This window comes from Pieris rapae, chromosome 1, assembly GCF_905147795.1.
Source record: "Pieris rapae chromosome 1, ilPieRapa1.1, whole genome shotgun sequence".
NCBI lineage: Eukaryota > Metazoa > Arthropoda > Insecta > Lepidoptera > Pieridae > Pieris > Pieris rapae.
The window spans coordinates 4436727-4458540 of NC_059509.1; the positions used below are offsets into that span (position 1 = coordinate 4436727).

The 21814-nt window shown below is 31.8% G+C and overlaps 1 protein-coding gene across 7 annotated transcripts in view; it reads right to left on the minus strand.

Annotated features, from left to right (window-relative positions):
* Positions 1 to 15144, minus strand: part of LOC110994885 (very low-density lipoprotein receptor) — a 152570-nt gene extending 137426 nt beyond the window's left edge. For 3 of the 7 annotated variants that reach the window (XM_045630040.1, XM_022261786.2, XM_022261783.2), the window contains exons 1-2: positions 14736 to 15137; positions 4304 to 4426 (exon numbers count right to left, since the gene is read on the minus strand). In XM_045630040.1, coding sequence (XP_045485996.1) covers positions 4304 to 4426; positions 14736 to 14910 — 298 coding nt within the window. In that variant the 5' untranslated portion in view covers positions 14911 to 15137. Of the gene's footprint in view, positions 1 to 4303; positions 4427 to 14735 lie in introns of all 7 variants that reach the window. The other 4 variants (XM_022261788.2, XM_022261784.2, XR_006750492.1 and 1 more) reach the window with 3 other exon arrangements.
* Positions 15145 to 21814: the final 6670 nt, after the last annotated feature.

Here is a 21814-nt window from a genome sequence, read left to right on the forward strand (position 1 = left end):
ATATTCTGAAACAATAGAACCCTCGTGATAACAATGCTTTCGTTTTAATGAGAGATATGTGGAGTATACCACTACATTTATTCAAAATTTGCTTCACTGCACAACCATACAAAGTCGTCAAAGTAATTAAAGTGAAAATTCCCTTTAGGAATAAAGAGATTAGTAATTTTATGTTAATTCCCACAATAAATTATTTACGACTTCTCCGAAACGAAATTTTGTTGCCAGAACAATCCTCGTAGGATTCAAAACAACATTAATTTATTTAATAGTCAAAAGCAATCGGTCTGATTAAATTTAAAAACAGAATGGTTCTTTGTTTCGGACTAGCAAGGTGTTACTTAATGGTGGTTTGGGCCAACCTAGTGCGCAAAACAAAATTCTAAATTGGGATTTTCGTACATTAGCAACATCTTTAGATTAGAGCAAGGATATATATACATGTATATAGAGAGATATTCATATATATATGTATATATGTACATATGTATATTTATATATATAACATATACATATATATATACACATATACATATATATATATATACATATACATATATATGTATATGTGGTTAGTATATAAACTACATACTTACATACAAAAAAAACAGATAATGATGACCATCCGAGATAGACATCTTAATATAAATATTGATAAAATAGTGCCAATAACCAATCGAAGGATTGTAATAGCCATCTGTCGATACAAGCTATCCATTGTAGGTCGGATCAGTGTATGTGGAATAGACCTTCGTATAAAAATGACAGTTCAACTGTGCCAATATCCTATCTTAACAAACATCTTAATCTTAATTTTAATGTAAGTTAAAAAACTTATACCAGTTTTTTAAATAATGAATAAGCTATTTCATTTGTTTTAAACATAGACATGTATGTTTTAATATTGTTTGTGCGGTTTTATTAACTTTATTTGGCTTCATTATCAAATATGAGTGTAAAAAGCGAAGAGATTGCATAGTATCCGTCGTCAAAAATTTAATTAATTGTAAATTTACATTTACTACCAGTTCGCAAGTCAAGGGCGTAGAGCGGGCAAGAAGAACTGGCAAGACTCAAGACTCACAGATCGTACTTAATTGTTAGCGCACAGATTATCAATACGTTTATTGCTATTAGATGAAATTCAAGTGTGATTATCTTACAATTTAGGCTTCCAAGCATAAGTGTATCAATGTTTGTGTCTGTCCACACACTACTCGGTAACAAAGTCATGATTCTGATTATCACCGAACAGCAAGCAATACGCACTATCAAATCGATCGCTATACAAATCCGAGTAAACATTACACTCGCATGATATATTAACAATTTTATAAAGATCAAGAGCATCTATAATTAATACACTCTATTATTGCAATCTACATTAAATTACACTCTTAATGGGAGTAAAAACCAGATCCATTTCTGAAAAGCCAAGCACTAAAATTTGATATCGGGTCTAAGTTCGGAAGACACCCTTATTTTATAGCAGCAATTACTACCACCCTTCATCTTGAATATTACAAGATTGGTTTAGAGTTTTATGGGTTTTCGGGAATCCTGGTTATTGGATGTCCGAAACTTAGCCGTATTTGTCTCCCAACTTTGGTTTAATTTAAAGTTGTATAAAATTAAGATCGTTGTAATCTTTTGAATATATAATATAGAATATATTTAAAGCCTTATTTATCTTTTACGTTTTAAAACTAATTTCTTATTTTTGATATATGTGTTTAATTCAAAATAACGAAGCACAAAATACCAGACACTGAAAAAATAGACACGAAAATTCGATATTCAAAATTTAAAATAAACTTCTTTGATACAAGGCTTAATTACGAGCAAACTTTTATCAAAGAATTTTCAGCTTCAGTAAAATGTACCCCTTTTCATAAATACCCCTATCACAATCAGTTCTACTCTCGTTGTTTGTTTACACAGTAAATCTGTGTAATGTACAACTCATGAGTACGAAAAATGTTACCTTTGATTAAAAATGCAGATGCAAGAAAAATAAACACTTGAGAAGATAAGAAAAAATATTCAAGCCTTATTTGAATCCGTTGTTGAATATTGAAGTTTTTAATTGAACATTACAAACCGATAAGATGTGTAATATAAGTCCATCGTACCTGTAATGTGGTAAGAGAAAAACAAAATAAGTAACCAACTGTTCGTTATAAACTTTACGAACATACTCTGATACACACAATCACGCAAGACACCCGATTGAAGAACACTTAGATTTCATTTTTTATTAAGTTTCATAAGTGAAACTTCTTTAGGGTAAAATTTTTACGGATGAAACGTCACGAAGATGTGCAGCGTTTTTGTCAGCGATTGCGACCGATTGAGATCTCTCTCAATCGGTCTCTCTCACACTCGTGAGAAAGGGAGATCGAGAAAAAATACACGCTATTGGGTGATGTAATCGTTTAGTAGTTACACGCTATACAAAATACAACTTTTACAAGGGAAATAACGTGTTTGATTAATTTAGATTAAATTTTAATGTTCCGTTATTTTATCTACATATAGTGTAATCTACAATTATGTATTTTGTATGCATTTTTGTCTCAATATCATTTTTTAATTATATAATTTCTATAATCTAATGCAGTTGATGTATTTTCTAAGCATTTATATCGTGTTAGGACAGTAACAAAATAATAAATGCCAAGCATGTACTTTCATACTCCACAATAGTGAAAAAGATATTCCGCTATATTCTTGATTATATCACGTTGAACCATTAGTCACCAACTTATGTATGGGAGCATTAGCAGACTGAAACGTCGCCTTAACGTGAGCCGAGTTATAACTTGGCTTTAGTCACTGTTTAGTATTTATCTAGTACTTTTATTTACAAACTATACATTATTTCATTGGTCGAATATTGACATTAGTTTATGTTGATTATGATGATTTTAGGAATACATTTAAAGGATAACATAGACTTCCGACGACAGGCTATAATGATTTCAATGTTCTAAGATGCGTCCTAGAGGATTTTCCATATTTGTATATCAATGCAGTTTCTAAGTATTAATAGTTTTTGTTGGTAGCTAAGTTAATTTCCAAACTAGATAGATTGTTTGTATTCTGCTAAACTTAGAAAATAGAACTTAGGCTCTTGCCTATATTGAAATTTGATAACCTAAGACCAATATTACAATTTCCCTTTGATGTGGGAGACGCATGCGCAGTATGAAGCAATAGGGCGCCATCACGTCGCGGTCGGCGAGTCATCACATCAATAAAACCAAATACCAATCAGACCCATCGAATGCAATCATTCTCAATTATTTCATAACTCCAACACTCAGTGTATATAAATCAACTGGAAAAAATATATTTAGATATTATAGAGATAGATTTTCAGATCTAAGTTATACAGATTATTGTGTAATTCGTGTTTATTAGGTATCAGCAAAACTTTAACAATTCTTTTTGTTTATGAATTTATACTATTTCGATGGGGATCGACTCTTCAATCTCCGATTCATACGGTTATAAATCCAATCTAAACTAATCTAAACCTTAACTGTTGATATGTTAACAGTTTCTATTTCAAACATTAACAAATCTTAACTACACATAAGATAATATATTCCATTGAGACTAGAAAGTTTACTAATTCAACAATTTCAAAGAACACAAATTATTACAATGAAAATAAATCAAAATGTCCTCCACAATAAATGCGATGTCAATGTCAACATTTTGTTTTAATAAAGCCAAGATGAATGCTAAAGACGGTTGCGAAGGTTCACAAACAATAGTTGTCGCTTGCCGGTTAGTTCATTAGAGTTTATATCCTCCTGGTACTATGGTACTATTATATACTTATATATGTATGTACATATATATTTCTTTGTTTTACTACTTAATATAAACAGAAGGATAAGGGACTCCTTTTAATAATATATTTTAATTATTAAATTTTAAGGTTAGTTATTGGGTATATTAGAATTACCATGTGTACCATTTGTTTAAATTTATTAACTAACTGTGGTTTGTATTAATGTAACCATGGCAGTCTTGTATGGGCTTATGGGCTTTGAAGCTTCGAACTTTTAAAATCGAATTGTGATGTGGTATTTATTTTATTTGGTCTGTATTATTTTTGTGCACAAAAATTCGAGTAATTTTAAATTTATTGTTTTAACCATCGTGGTATCCCCCAGAACTTTCAACAGAAATAATTCAAAACCCAATTTATAATTGATTCAAAATCTTGATAATATTTGGCATTCCTTTAGAACCTTATGAATTAATAAAAATAAAATCAATAAACATGTACCTTTTTTGCATTCTTCGATGTTTTCGTCAGAGTTATCGCCACAGTCGTCCTCTCCCTCGCACACCCAAGACATGTGTATGCACATCCCGTTTGCACACTGAAATTGTTTCGGTGTACACACATCTGCAAAAGAAGGTTATAACATTGAAATCCTCAGACAATCGGTTGCATTGAATCATGGGTGTTAGTTTCTTCGCACTTAGGGTTTCAAGGATGGAGGCATGCTGATTTATATAAATTAATTTTCCCGTAGTAATAAGTGAGAAGGTGTCATTCAGGTAACAGGTAATTTTATTCGTATCTCAATCTCGTCTTGAGCGCTGTCATATATCAATATGTCCAAACTTCATTCAGAAAAGTGATATGACTCCTACATTTTGATTAAAGTTTGGTGACCTTGACGTGTTTATCCTCTTTTTTGCTTTAGTAACTTTATTTTTTTAGGAAAGGAAACTAAAAAATATTTTCAGTTAAAAACAATTCAATACATTTTCTACGCATCCCTGTTCGAATCAGATTATTATATATCATTTTACAAAGTTAGCGTCAGCTTCTCTTTACCATTCAAAGAATGATGCGCAATAACATCTTATCGTATTCCATGTTACGATTATTTATTGTCATTTGCATGACATCATATAGCTTTTGAAGGAGTACCGTTCATACTAACGATAAGATAAATTTCTGTATCCCGCCTTGTGATACCTTGAATAGTTTTGACATGGGTTCAGACCGTGTTTGCGAATTTCCTTATATGTATATCCTTGCCTTTGAATGTTACTTCTATTGTACATAGATATGATATTTCGAACTAAGAGATGGTCTGGAAAATAAATTTCATCAAGGTATTTTAATTTATCAGATATTTTTGTTCTGAAACTAACTCCTTTTGTGGTTCGATTAATTTAGATTAGATTATTCAATTTATCATATATACGTTTTACCTAATTTTAAATATGTAAATGCAAATCTTACTGAACCTGATCAAAAATTAAAACAAATAATGTCATATTTAATAATATTAAAAATCTCTTAAATGCACTACATTAAAGGCATTAATCTCTCATCTGCGTGAATGCTATAACGGGGTGCTTTAAAAATTTTAAAATAAAATTACCGAGAAAAAAGGCTAAAAATTTCTTCATTTTAGGAAATTACACGTTTTCAAGTACATGAGTTTTAAGTCGTTTAAAACTGATATATTGGTTAATTTCTTACTAAACTGGGATAAATTAAGTGTAACACAAAAACTTTTATGAGTAAAGTCGTAAAAATCTTACAATACGTCATATGGGAAACACATTTATGCGTGTCGATTACTCAGTCACAACCAGCCATATCAGTTATCAGCCCTTTATGCCTTCCGTACGAAAGGAAAGTTTTGTGTCTAAAATATTATGTTTTAATACCCAAGCTACTAAGACGCCGTCACTGCTTTGCACTAAGATATTGTGTATGATTTCTATGCTTCAACAATAGAGTATTTAATCTATATTAACCAATCGCGTTCTAAAAGAATATATGTGAAACAATTAAATATTAATTTCTATGAAACGAATGCAATGTAACTGTTGAAGAGAGTGCCTGGCTATACGATTTAGGTAATTACCAAGCTTATAGAACTAAAAAAACCTAAGTGAGAAATACAGCCTTGGCAGTTAACTAGAACGCAACGTTGTCCATACATTAATAGTAATATTACTCAGTACAATTGCACCAACTGACCCCTTGGTAAATATATTTAATTTACGGCCTATTTTAAGAAAACTCCGATGTTGATGTGTATTTTAATTAATCAATAGGGGACTCATGACAGTTGCGGATGCGTAACCCGGTTGACAAGTAATCTATGAAGCACCCTCCATGTAACATTGAGTGCAAATTAAGCGGGTCTGGGGGACTTCGGAACACCAACATCTTGTTTAGTTTACGCGAGTTCCATACATTTAATTTAAAACTTAGCGCATTTACAAACGCGAATCTATCGAAATAGAATAAGTATAATAGAGAGAATAAATAGTAATAAAAAAAACATAAATTAGGGATCCGACGGGCGGTCTTATTGCTAACTAACAAGCGATGACTTCCAGGCAACACTAGTAAGGAAAAATCTTTAAAAAAAACTTCGAGTAATATATTTATTCGCTTAGCTTCGATTATAGCTTATTAGTTCTTTTTGCTCATCATCAGAGTGTTAAAAACGTGAAATCATCCATCTTCTAACAGCTTTGCAGCCTATATGACTTATCCCTGTAGAATTCGATAGCGACCCCGGAGCCTCTGTAACGCGGCTTTGTAGGAATTTGTCGAGGTGTTTTTAGTGGGTATCGGTGGGTATCGTACCCAGTCTCTGAATAGCAGAGATTTTGGTGTGGGTGAGTCCCACATACCCCTGCAACTTTCTAGGGCAGGGGATGCGCAAATGCATTTCCACCTCGAATTTATAATAAAAAGCCTTAAACGAAACAGGAGGTAATAGGTATAACTATTTGATAACGTTTATTAGTAATCATAACAATCAAATATACAGTATTTACAATTTTCTTAAACAACATAGTAATAATAAAAATAATTAATAAAAAAGAAAATTAAAACAAGTTTTAAAAGTTTGGTTCCTGTGGCCTTTAACGCCATACCTGTAACGCAGGCAGGAATCCACAACATCCCATCCGACCGCTTACCCTTAATAAACTATTTCATTAATTTTTTCTAGTAAGACGAAAATTAAACAAGCAGAAGCGCTGTATAGAAATAGGCAAAAAGGGAAATGGCTATTATAAATTGTTATTAAAATAAAGCTGTCTAGAACGCTCTTAGCTGTTTCATCAGTCACTTGCATTATTTCCTGAGTCCAGGCTTTCATCCAGACTCTAGGGCTTTATAATTTAAAGCAAAACAATACTCTATTATCTTTTGCTTTAAATATACAATCTATTTATAGTTGCTTAGTACACGAGTTGAGCGGTAGTCAGATGTAGGTAGGTAGAGGATAAATTTAAAACAACATTGTAAAATTTATACATATTTATTATGGACATAGACATGTACTTAACATTTATTACTATTAAAATACACACACACAGAAACACATAAAATAACCATAATCGAAAGAAAGAAATAAAATAAAAAAGTGTGAGAGATAACATTTTTTTTTAAAGAACTAGGTATGTTTTAAGTATGTAATGCGTGTGTTCTGTGGTTGTAGGTAGTTGGCCCTGGCTCAGCATTATTCTGAGGAGCAGAGAGTTCCACAGCGCTGGTCATTCTGCCAGAGACCACAGCAGCTAGTTCGCGCCTCAGTCGCAAAAAATAAAGAGGTAATAATACTAATACTTTTTAGAAATAATAATAAAAGCAGTAAAAATTTGCAGTGTAAGGAATGAAGTCTTGCTTAAATAAAATAATCATCGGACGTCGAGGCAGAATACAAAATTCCACCCGTATCACCTCGACGTCCACCGTTCCACAACTGCGCGTTTTTCTAGGCAGTTTTTGCCGCGCACTACCACTTTGTAGAACCAGCTGCCGACTGAAGTATTTCCGAACCAATTCAACTTAGGGTCCTTCAAGAAAAGAGTGTAACAAATCTTATAAGGCCGGGAACGCACTCGCGAGCCCTCTGGCCTCAATGCCAGTCACTGTCAATGTGTCACTGGGCGGCGATCATTTAACATCAGGTGAGCCCTGCCCGTTTGCCGTTTCTTCTATTAAAAAAAACTATTGTGTTAATAAAATAAAATTAAAAATAAAATAATATCTAGACATGCTTAATTGTTATTCATTTAATTTATTGTTCGGTATTCAATTTCTCTACAAGCATACATATTACATATACAATTATTCAGACAAAGTTTCACGAAGAAATCCACATTTGAGCACTTTTACGGTCTCTTAAAGCGATAATGAGATCTATTTAAAGACGATATTTGAGACCATTTATTAGTAGACCATTTAGAGAAGATTTTTTGTTTTAAATCTAAACCACTAACATATGAACGACAATAACAAGCAGGGTAACGGGCAAACAGGTTATAAAATCCCTGTTCGCACCCATCGCAAATGTGACACGATTGTTAACATTAGGGACATATACGCTTATACAAAAGGTCTTAAATCTCCAGCGTTTGTATTTTATATAAATTGAATATCAGGGTTAACAACTATATAAACCTTGCACTGTGAATATACGTAATATTTGTGACGAAAATCACAGATTAAAAAACTTTAATAATACAATAATCTGCGGTCATACGATCCCTTTTAATTAGCATCTTTGGTAATTTCGATAAGCAGAACGTTTTAAATCCTAAACTGGATAAATACTTCGCCACTGAGTTGGGTTCCTGTGGTGGAATACAAATGGAGCATTTATCCCCGAAAGCCAATTTGTATGCAAATTACGGGTTCGTAACTATACTCGTTAGTTGCTCATTTTCGAAACGTCTGCATTTGCGACTTATTCAAAAATCAACGCCCGAAGAAACTTTCATTAAACATCGCGCAACTGACAAAAACAAAAGTTTTCAACGGATTCTTGCGTTTAAACAGTTAGGGTAATCAAAGTTGGAGTAAGATTTTTATTGTTCTGTACCCAACATATAAAATTTGTACATGTGTCTTTATAAAAATATTTGAAGTTAAGAGTTCTAGGTCTAAATTAATGAAAAAGCAGTTTAACTACCGTCGGTAAAACGTGACCAGTAATTAATTTAAATTGAAAACCCATCACCCACTAATAAGGCATAGAGCAAAGGCATTCCTGAATATTTTACCGATCTTTTAAGTCAAGTAGTTTGTTTTGACTCAACAAAGATTATGATTGAAGTCATTTTGGTTTTGGGTAACTCTGCTTAGATTAAATTCAATCCATCAAATCTATCCTCACCGTGATAACACTTAGAACGCGACATTGGCGGAATTGTGATTGACACAGAAGTCGCCATTAAAAATTAAAAATAAAGAATAGAAGATTATGATATAACTATGTAATAGTATGAATGTAAGCGGGACAAACTTGCTAAAAATTGCTTGTAAAATATAATGTAGAATGCCTTAATCATGCATAATAGATTATGCTAAACATTTCATATAATAAAAACCTACATTAAGATAAATTAGTTTTATTAGTTAAATGCATACGGCCGAATGAACGCGCCGGTTCCGATATCTTCCAGCGATGTATCATCCATGAAATTTTTTACGTTTTACAACCTGTGACGCAGTTCGAAACAGTCATAAAAGTTATAAATTTGTTGAGTCTGTACAATTAGAAGCCACGACCCGCAGCTACATGAACGTAAACTTTTCTCATATCAGATCTTTTGCCGCTAACACGGAAACTTTCCGTGTACTTTTATAATATTATACCCAGCATAAAAACACAGTCTTATATTATAACCGATTATTTTGTCTAATTAATTATAATTAATACACAAATATTTCAAGGTCATGTAGTAGAAACAAGCTTTTCTATTACTTAGACGTTACAAAAACGCGTAGAAATAAATATGTTTCTGTCAGCTTGTGGTGGCAACCCATTGCCAATGTTTCATTTTATCAGTAGTACCCCAAATGGCAAATCACGCAAGAATCTCCCTTTCCTGAAGATTAAATAATCATAACACAACTTCTAAATTTAAATAAAACCACCGATTAAAGCCGGCATGTGAATATAAATTAAAATATTCACTCAAACAATTCCTATCGCGATTCGCGAGTTTAATATGCTAAAACTGCGTCTTATTTAGATACATCGTTTGCAGTTGGTTATCGTTATAACGCTACTTATATTTCAGTAAAGGAGAATATTTTATATAAGCAATAAGATTAATTTCGTTAAGGTAAGTTCAAGGCAAGCAGTTCTTACCTACTGTAATTTTTTGATAATCAAAAAAAGTTAGTTAAAGCGGTTATTAAAAAACCTTACAAATACTTACTTGATTCGTTGAAATTTATTAGAATACAAAGTCCACAACGCAATTGCATCTCATAAATAGTCGGGGATAATTAATTGTGAGTGAAGTTCAAAACAAAGTGAATTGCTTCGTATAACCATGCAAGACACAAGTTTCGAAGTAAATCTAACTTGCGCTTTGGATCGCTTTAACATGTTTGTCTTAGTATTAATTGATATTATATATTTATTGCGACACTTAACATCGCTCGAAAGTTACCATTTCAATTCTGAATAAAATGTGTAATAATTATTATCTTTTCATTAAGGGCTGGTTGTGGATATTGCTCTACTGACATAGCCAAATACATAAATCCGTATCGAAAAAGAAATATACAAATGTAGAAAAAACCATATATTATTTTTACTCAATAAAATATAAAAAAGACCTAGTGTCGCTACAAACTGAAAGCCTGGGTCTCAGAATACTGTTGCTGTTTAGACAAAGACATAAACATATCATTTATTACTAACAAAAACACAAAATAACAATGATCAAAGAGAAAAAAATAAATAAAAGATATAATGATAGATATATAATTTCTTTTTTCCTTTTCCCATTCGGTTCGTCTCAAGTATGTAATGCTTGTGTGTTGTGGCTGTATTTGGCACTGGCTCAGCATCATGCTGAAGAGCAGAATGCTCCACAGCGCTGGTCATTCTACCAGAGATGTTCGTTTCGAGATCATTTCTTTTTTTCGAATAGGCAAGTAGGTGATTAGCTTTCTATTGCTGACACACGCCATCGACTTTGGGTCTAAGGCTTGGCCGGTTACCTCCCAATGTTTTCCTACACCGTACGAGTGTAAAATGTGCACATAGAAAGTCCATTAGTGCATAACCGGGGATTGAACCTACAAACTGAGTGATGAGAGTTGCATGCTGTAAAATATACAATTAAACATAGACAGTTTATTACTAGATCCTTTATTTTTATATCGGTCGATATTCCATAAAACTTAACTACGACAAGTGCAATACCTTTTTCATTTTTCACAAAATGACGGCTCCTTGAACACAAAGCCTTTATTGCCTCACAATGCGATTGTGTTCTTTCATCTGGAGGCTTTATAGCCGTCAGCGGCATGCCAAAATTGTGACTGTTATCCTCGCAATATTTAAAGCAATTTTATGACGCGACAAAAACTGTTGATAAACATTAAAACTCAATATGAATAATAATGCTCTACCGCAGTAAGTTAGGTTGTTCTCATTGCGGATATTCTATTTTACAAACTTGAGCTAGCTTTACGATCAGAGAAATTATAAAAACATTTAAAATTTGTCTCGTAAACGTCAGCGCTTTTTCTTAACAGTGCATTATGAACTTTTCATGAATAATTACGACAGATAGAAAACGCAATATTGTATTTACTTTCCATCATAAATAAACAACTAAATATAGTTCAGTTTAAATTGGCTGTATGCCATTAAATTGTTGAACTTTGCTCAGTTTCAGGAAAACATCAGTTTCAGTCGATTGAATGGATCTCTATTTTAGTCAAGATCAATATATTGATACGATTTTGTACGCAAAATATAAGTATAATATTGTCTTTCTATGGTTTTGCAAACCGCAACAAGGCTGAATACTTATATTTCATATTTAATATCACGTTGTAAGTAAGACACGTGCCTTCCATATAAATATTTCCAGTTAGTAGAGAATGGCCCATTTACATCTTAGTTATTTAATAGTATCTATATATACTAATATTTCATAACTATGAAACATCTGTGCTGTTGTATGTATGTTTGTAATGTTTTCACACAAAAACTACTGGACCGATTTTAAAAATTCTTTCACCAGTAGAAAGCCGAATCTTCACAAATATGAAATATTACATACAAAAGGCCTGAAAGTGCAATAATATAACCTAAGGTGTGAAAAATTATCCATAAAAAATCTGTCATCACGTGCCCTGTGGAAATAATTGATGATATAACAAAAAAATGTTGTACAGTATTATAGAACGTATAAATATCTACAAAAATAATATTTTAGGCATATCCCGAGTCGAAACTCAAGAACATGAAATTATTTAGCTGCCACAATACAAAACTACTTCAAATGTTGTGTATAGGGTAGTTCTGACTTCTCAGACACTGAAGTTCTACAAATTAATCTTTTCTCTAATATTATAGAAAACCGTTTTGCATTTAAATTTTTTGTTTTTAATTTTAAGAATGTATAGTAAAGCTTAATGTTCCGGGACTGATAAAAAATGTTATTTACCTTATTGAAATCAAGATTTCTTAATACTTACCTGAAAAGTATTTTTAAATTTACTAATGTCGTATAGTCTTTGTAAATGATGTTACGAATAACGATATAAAAATGTATATTCATTGTAAAGTAAAATCTGAATATAGAATAGATTATGCATGTGTCTATCTAATAATCTGAAAGGAAGTTATTAAAAACTAAGAAAACCAAGCAAAATAACACTTTTATGTTAGCAAAAATACAACTATAGTCTAACTAAGATGATTTATTAGTAGACTTTCTACTACCACTAGATCGGTATCTAGGCGACTGTGGTTATTACCCCAGCGCATTGCTAGTATAGTTTATAAATTTAATCGCATAATATTCTAAGCGAAATACTCATAGACGGTTGGACCAATTCGATTTTTTTTTTATTTATGAACTCTGGGGAGGAAATTGAACAGAAAAACTGTAAACAAAAAAAACTCAACTCCAAATTACTTATAGCATCCGCGTTACACATCCGTAATTACGCTTCTTTTTCTTTCATTTTTGTGTTGAAGATTTTAATTTTACCATTATACTGTATAAATTTATCTCTCAACGTTGTTGCATGTTATTTTACCGAGTCCCTTTCTTCGTATCTGGATCGACTTGGGGTAGCATGGCGTTACATAGGCTCGTATGCAACAACTAAGAAGCTAGGCTAGGTAAAAGATCTACACACTAGTATTCTGTTAAATGTGTGCAGTTGACGAGGATTCGATTAATGTTTAGCGCAAACCATTGCTCTGAGAATAAAATATATGATGACATAGCTCGTAAAAAATTCCGTCACACAGATGAAACCATAGAATAGCAAGCTAGAAAATTGTAAATTACGATGGAATTTTCCTTACCACCATTGGGATTTCCGAAATCTATAGTAAAAATTTCCAAAAATTATTAGGAAGTCATTGAACTGCGCCGGACAAATCATTTATTGCGCAGTGTATTGCTCAGTAATGCAATAACAGTTGCTCGGCAAGATCCTTTAGTTATTTGGTTATTTTTTGACGTAGGCGCTTTCAATTAAGGGAAACAGTATCTTTTTCTGACTTCAATTGTTTTATAATGTATTAAATTAGTATTATATATACTACTACTACTACGTATAAGTTAATTATCTAAATATTTTCGACGTCCTGGTGGACGGAAAAACTGATTCCAGTTTGTGTTTCCACCACAACAACTTCTTCTATTTAAGATTATGTATACAATAAATTAATTAATTAATTAATTTAAAACATTTTCTAAGGCATAGGGACCACATTATCTTGGTATTGTCAATTTACAACCATATAATACGTCGTAATTCAGAATCAGCTCTTCATACATTATCTTAGTAATATTAAATATTAGAAATAATTTTACTATGGTAATGACTTACGCTTGAAAAAAATAAATATGCTCAAGAGAGAGGAAGAACCTTCAACGTCACAAACTGATTTCAAGTTTATTTAATAGAATAATATAAAATCTGTATCTTAAATATTTTGATAATATTCTATTAACTCACTTGATAGTCTGTTACTGTACTTTATTATATTATCAAATATTGCCTAAACTATCTACATATAGATATAAATAATATTTGCAACGTTGACTACATACCTTCTCGCGTAGATTATTTATTTAAATAATCGATCTTGAGTTATTGTCGTTGTAAGACTATCAAGCAGGCATTTTATATATGTATATCTAACTGTAAACTCTGGTAATTAAGGTATTGAACAGTTTCAACCATACGCACACAATATGGAGCTATAAAGATTTTAATTTATTATCTAAGAGCGGATGAATAGATTATGTCATTCTGGGTGGCGTGACTCTGAAGATAGACCTTATCTACCTTTGATAAAAAACACTTTATTAAATTTAGATATGTATAAATAAACACTAATAAATATATAAAATGATTAGTCGTAGTGTCGATACAATGAAAACACAAGCAAAACTAGTTTATGTTAATTGAGAGTACGACGCTACGATACAATTACCATTACGCTGTTAAATACCAATGTCAAAACACGAAAAGGCAAAGTAATCTACGTTATTATACAATAAAACTTCTCTGCGTTATTAAAACTAATAGTTCAGCAGACGAATTCAGAATATCGATATTCAATAACTCAAATCTAATCTCTAATACATAAACATTACTATTTACAATAAAGATCTTAATATACTTACGTTATTAAAAACTAGTAATAAATTTATAATATACTTACTATGAGCGACGGCGGTTGTATTTAAACCGAAAACTCCGATTAGATTACTGTACATAGCACATATAAATAAACACCACCACATACTGGCACAATATTTGGGGGCTGTCCGTCGACAGCCCACCAAAAAGAACATTATTGTCAGAAAAACTTTCGTTTTCGATAATAGCACCAACATTCACCAATAACAAATACTGATTGTGTCACGTCTTATGTCGTTTATTTCGTCCTTGTATTACACAAAGTAACGCTAAGGTAAATAATTAATTAAAGAAGGTAATGATTGAGTTTATTCACGAGATAATTTGAGGTTATTTTTACGTGCCACTAGTGCGAGCGCGACGGCAAATGTCGATTGTCTTGTCGCCCCGCGTACCAGAAGGGCAGGTGTGAGGGGACTGAGGACTACCGACGCCGCTAGATGGCGAGAGCGGCGCATGAATGACGTACGTCCATTTTGGCGGATGACGGCTATGTATGTATAGGGCACACTATACGACTACCATAGATAATGATAAGGCTAATGTTTATAAAAGTCGACTTTTATCTTAGCATGATCATGAATACATTATGATAACAAATATAAATACATTGTTTCGACATAAAGCAGCTAGATTAAATTTTATTTCGATTACGCAATATAAAAGCAAAAAAAAACATTTAAGTGTAAATTTAGTACTTATCATAGTAACAATTAAAACTGTTAGTATATTTAGTGCAGAAAAAAAATATTGGCCCATCCTTTGAGTTTTCCGTGATACCGTGTATATAATATAGTCTTACCATTCGACTAGATTGTGCGCGCGCATCTTGTGTTTGTTGCGACCGATAGAAGATGTCGCGGGGCGTGGTTTTTTTAGCGTTGAAATCCCGTGATGTTTTCACTAAAAAACTGGAGCTGGTTGTCAAGACTGGAAAAAAAGCTGTCTCCTTGGGAGTGAGTTTGTTGAAATATACGACAGCGCCACTACTATCGGCCCTAGCTAGCAAGTTTCGTTGCTAAGGTAAAAGATATAAGATGCTTCAATTATGTATACATAGTTGGTTTATAAGTATGTCATGATACCATAAAAAACAAAAGATACATTTTTAAATTTTCGACTACATTGCTATTACAAAATTGCTTATTCTTACCTTATAATTTATTATGAATGCGTTTGCGGCATGATCGTGGTAGGCGAATAATAAAAAAAAATATACTATGGGTATATATTATATTGTATCTCATTTAAGATATTGGTAGAAATATTTTTATTACATCTAAACTAAATGAATAACATGACCCTTACTTGTCTTCAATAACAAAACAACAAAAACTACACCGGTGGGAAATTATGTAAAATATTAACACGTTCTTTTTGAAAATTGATTTTTCTTGTCCCTTGAGTCCTAGAATTTCCATTTTATCTCGACTTTTAAAGGAAAGCTTAAGTTACAATGTAATGTTATAGAATCCCTAGTGAATGAGTCTGTCTTGAAAATAATTTATTGAACTTGTACTTACTTACTCAGACTTGAAACCTTCTAGAAGAGCCGTCCCAATAACCTATTCAATGAAACGGGTCGTATATTACTTAGTGAATGGTATAAAATAATTTTGACCATATGACCGCATGGATTTTTTGTTTTTTTGACAATTTACATAATGGAATTACACTATCTATTGGTGAAACCGTATAAAAACTGTTGGGTAGTTAAAAAAATAGTATACTATACTTAACTGAGGTACAAACAACCTAGATTTTTAGGCTCAGCCTTCTTAATGTCAGTAAAAGTACCATACACATTGGCGAAATTATTTAAATTACTAGTAAACAATTAAAAGAAGCTATATAAAAATTAGTTTATAAATCTTTTGGCGTGTGTTGTATATCAAAACTTTGTAAACATTACGTAGAACATTAGTAGTTATAAAGGCAATATGAAACACGCGTTCTTGTTATTCCTTATATTATATGAGAATTCCATACAATATTGAACGTAAATGAAATCATAACACAACACACACAAAGAATAAACACTTTCACATCCAATTTTACTACCAACGTATTGAAATGCCATATATTTTCCTTATTACCGTAATATGAATATTATAATTACTTAAGTATAGAGCTTTTAAAAGATCAAATAGGAAAAAAAGATCACGTGGTGGTTCATCAACCAGATGGCCCGATCCAGTGAAACACTCGTCATCGTCCTCAAAACGGTACCGTACCTGTCAGAGAGGTGATAGCCTAAAACCGGTGGAAACAGATAGGCCGCTGGTGCTCTGAGCGGATAGAGTATAGACGATATGAGATACCGACTCTGTCATCAACTTTCTTTATACGAACGTTTGCTAGTGAAACATATGTTAGTATTATGTTCATACCAATCTGATATAAAACTTATAAATGTACAATACTTATAAAAAGTATTATGATCTCTTCCCAAACGTTCTATAATTTACCAAATTTTTTTAAACATCTTCGAGATTTTTTTTCCTTATTTGTGTTATTCGTAATTACAAGCTAAGACTATCTCAATTGTATAAAAACAATACACGCCTGCAATAAATTAACAGGGAGAATAAAATCTAAAAGCTAACACAATAGTAAAAGGCTTCGTAAAATAAATACCACGTTCTCCGTTCGACACAGTTTTGTACTTTAACTGAATAAAGCTTATTGTACAGGTAAAACCTTATAACAAACCGACAGGTTTTCCGACTTACTTGAACTTCCTGCTCGTGGGAAATCAAAGAATAAGCCCGAAGCAACCTAGTTATTCTTTAAAATTTAACCTAAATCAAACGTTTGTTGTATTTTTATTTATTGGTATCGTATTGTTGTAAGCTTTGATTATTTTCTGGCAGCGATATTCCCCGAAGAGACCTCTTGATAAATCAAACTGACTGTTCCGAGAATTGACCGATACAAAATTTAAAGGCAGATTTTAATTACTAAGGCAGTGTTTAGGTACTGAAGGAAGAACCTTACCTTTCTTAAAAGTTGATAGTCGTAATTATGCTAAATTTCGTCCGTTTTTAGAAATTAAATGAGCCATTTCTTTAAATCTAGAGGAAGTCATTGTGTCATTAGATCTTTTAAAATCACAATGTTTATATTCTATATAGCCGTTTGCTATTTGTTTTTATAATGGTATGACAGTATAATTTTTGAAGTGAACCTTCTTTATCGGCGTTTGAAATAAAACTTACCGTCACATTTTTACGTTACGCGTCACATTTTTCGATTACGGGCCATCTTTTTCTTGTCCCTACTACGGTTGATTCGAAGAGATTCGAGTTACAAAAATACATGTATATAATAACGATAACAATGATAGTAATAATTATATTTCAATTAATGAAGGCCGGCAACACACTCGCGAGCCTTCTGGCATTGAGAGTGTCCATGGGCGGCGTATAACTTAACATCAGGTGAGCCTCCTGCCCGTTTGTCCTCTGTTCTATAAAAATAAATATAAACTCTGTTATAATCTTAGTAGTAAAGTAATTAGAAATATTTGTATTCATGTCTATGATAATATGAGCCTTTTCTTAAACTTTATCTAATTTAACTTACCTTAAAATTTAATTATTAAAAAATATTATTAAAAGGAGTTCCTTTAGGCAAGGTTCCGAAGATACTAGCAGCGTTCCCCCTTTGAATAGCTAGACTAATTCTTTGTGCAAGGAATTATTAATTTAACTTTATTTAACCAATTTCTGCAAAGTTGTACTAGATCATTTTCCGTAAAATAAGGTCATAAAGAAGTTTCACTTCTTACGTATGTACTCGCACACATTTTTTTATATATTTTCATTCTAAAATTGACCGCACTAAATGTGAGTAAATATTCCAACATTTGACCACAATTCGTTAGATATGCCCAATTTAAAATTATTGTTTTTGCTTAATATAGTATCTGGTTATATGCACCGTATAAAAAATAAATAATCAGGATATTTCCTTCCTGATTATTTATTTTTTATACGGTGCATATACGGTTACAAAACTTGTATAAACTAGTTTTTAGTAGGTATTCGATCTTCAGAATCTTAGCTATGTAAGCTTGAAATGATTTCCGTTTTCCATTCAGTTACATAATATGTGCAGAAATGAAATTTCCAAGCAGCCTTTCTGAATACGAGTCTTGCGTGAAATTTAAATTGGCTCATTTTTCACATCACATACCTGACTTAAGTATGTCGATTTATAATATATGTTATGCACCTTTGGCATAAAAGGTCATAAAGTAATAGAGTAATAGGTATATTAACGTTATTTTATTATGAAGTTTAATATAAATATATGAATTTCGTAAGTATCCATAATTCAAAACCAGTTTGTAATGGGTATCTTTATAACCGGCATTGTTAATTATTTGAGTTTAAAGTACAGAAAGGTGTTTTAGAATGAATAGCACGACTCACTGACTACGATGCATAGATAAAAAGTTAAAATAAAAATTATATTCTTGTTGGGTTTAAAGAAGTTTTTCTCTTTGAAGAAAAACAATTATAGATGTAAAACACAGTATCTATGTAATCCAAGTGCCTTAAAAATTCTGTAAAAGCCTCTTCGTGTAAATTTGCCCTGATTATTTCCCAGGCGTCAAATTCTAATAAATAAACCGTTTGTATGGGTGATCCCACCTTTATCACTTGGTTAATCTGAAATAATATTATATTTTTTAACTGATTTCTGACTGATTGATCCTTTAAAAACTGGGTTCCAAATACAAAGTAAGAAAAATGTCACATAAACTAGTTTATAATTTTAGCAAATATGCAGTTAAACAACCCTGTACTTATGTTGGTAATTACGAAGACTTTACTAAACTTTACCAAAGTTTTTAAACTTGTAATATTTTATATCTTCTGAAAAAGGGATGACCCCACAGAGTTAGTCGTTCGAGCTTGTCGATACAACTTGAGTAATGGATTTTCTTTGAAAACTTATCGAAAGGCGAAAACCTTTGTTTATTTTTACGCCTTTTTAATATCGGGTGTTGTGCACATGATATTACCAATAAAACTGACAAGGCTAAAAACTTTAGCAATGGCAATTAGAAGTTAAATTAAGCTACTAAATGAAGTTAGCAGAATTCTACTTTTTAAGATGTATTATTGATAAAATGTATGACATGTGGCCTCTTATTAGAAGTAACCTTTGCCAGGAACAGGAGTGAACAAGCAAGCAAGCTATAGGTACGTAACACCTGACTTAGTTATAAAAAATACTTAAAACATAGGAAATGTTTCTTCTTAGTGCTTAAACAGACATAGAAGTACGCATTTACAAAAACTTTTAGAAAACTACTTACCAAAATTGATCGCTTGTTGGCCTTCACTTGATATTAATCCAGTATTATCATTTCAATTAAAATTCATACCGAATCATAGTATTTCCTAATCATACCGGATTAGCTAATTCTAAAAATACACAATTAGGTATATTTATTACGAAATAGATTAAATAGAATTTAGGGAAATGTGAGTTACGACTCACACCAGGCCTTTTTACTGCTGCTCAGAAAGCCGGATGAGAAGTATCTCCAGCCTCATATTTTGCACTCTTCCAAAATTTATTTATGGTGCTGGTAGGAGATGGGCATCCCTTTTCCCACGTCGTCTCTCATATTGTTTTTTGTAGGAGAGCTTCTTTATTGAGTATGCTAATCATATAAATAAATATAATGAAACGTCACTGTTGCATCTAAATGAATAATGATATGTTTTTGTGGTACCTTTAAATTCAGAGTAAATTCAATGTTTAGGGTATAGATCAAACTTTTAAAAATAAGTGATAAAGTTACTAAGTAACGACGTATTTACATGAAATATGTAAAACCCGCTGAGATAACAACTGAATATTTTATTAGCGTCCTCGGAAAAGTTTCAAGTAACTATGTACTTCCATTTGAATTGCAAAACTATGTTTTAAATTATTCTCGGATTTCTTCATTTACTTTATATAGAAATCAGTTAGTACTCCACTGCACTAAAGCAATCAAAGCGCGAACAATTAAAAGTTATGAAGGAAAATTCACGTAAATTTTCTCATAAGAAAATCGGTCCGGCACACTTCACACAATCTTATTAAAAACTGTGCTCAGTAAGTTTAAGTATAAGAAGATGAAATATTTTAAACTAGTGACCCATTCCATTCGTAAGAGTGCTTTGTGTATTCTAGTAAGAAGTAAGTGTGGAGTATTATGATATGGATGTACTATTATCTCTGTATAATATTATTATACTTACTTACTTTTTTATATAGAGATTTTGTTACGTTATAATTAACATACAATTTTTTCTCAACATAATGGGATATTGATGTGTAAAATCGTTTCATTTAATTTCTAGTTGTAGTCAACACATGAAGCGTAAGTAATCTCAGTTTAACTCGTCTATGGTTTAATAATTAATAATCCTTTCGTAACCAAGTCTTTTTTCATAAACTCGAAGCGTCATAAAGAGTGCTTATCTCCGGCCTAAATGAATACGATTAGTTGGAGTGTACAAGGAGTCGTTCGTTTTTCTACAGCCATGACATCGGCTGGTGGATGTGTGGTGCAGGAGTCATCTCCTATAATTATTGTTTTTGCATTGGTGAATTAGTGAACATTTTACTGGAAATGAAAATTCATCAGGTCGTTTATTTTATTATAGAGTTTGGCTAGTTCATTTTATGAACACCTAGTATCGTGATTGATTGAACCATCTTGGGAAAAAAGGGTAAATAAAGGAATAAATAAATTATTTGTTAACGAATTTAGAATGTCGGATGCTGTCACACGTTTAAAAGATTAATGATTTTGTGCACGGAACTAATCTCAACTTGGCAGTACTCTTCAAGTCAATTGCAACTTTTAATGGATATTTTCCTTGCATACAACGTTCAACTTATTTTATTAGATCATTAAATTATAGTGAATCACGTATATTCTCCAACCAACTTAATAAATATTAGATTTATCATGTTATTTTGCAAGCCGTAATACATAACCAATTTTTTTATGCGGCAATAGGAAAATCGTGGTCTTTGAAGATCGTGGTCTTTGAAGTCCATAAAGAGGTGGTGTACCTTAAAAAGCTC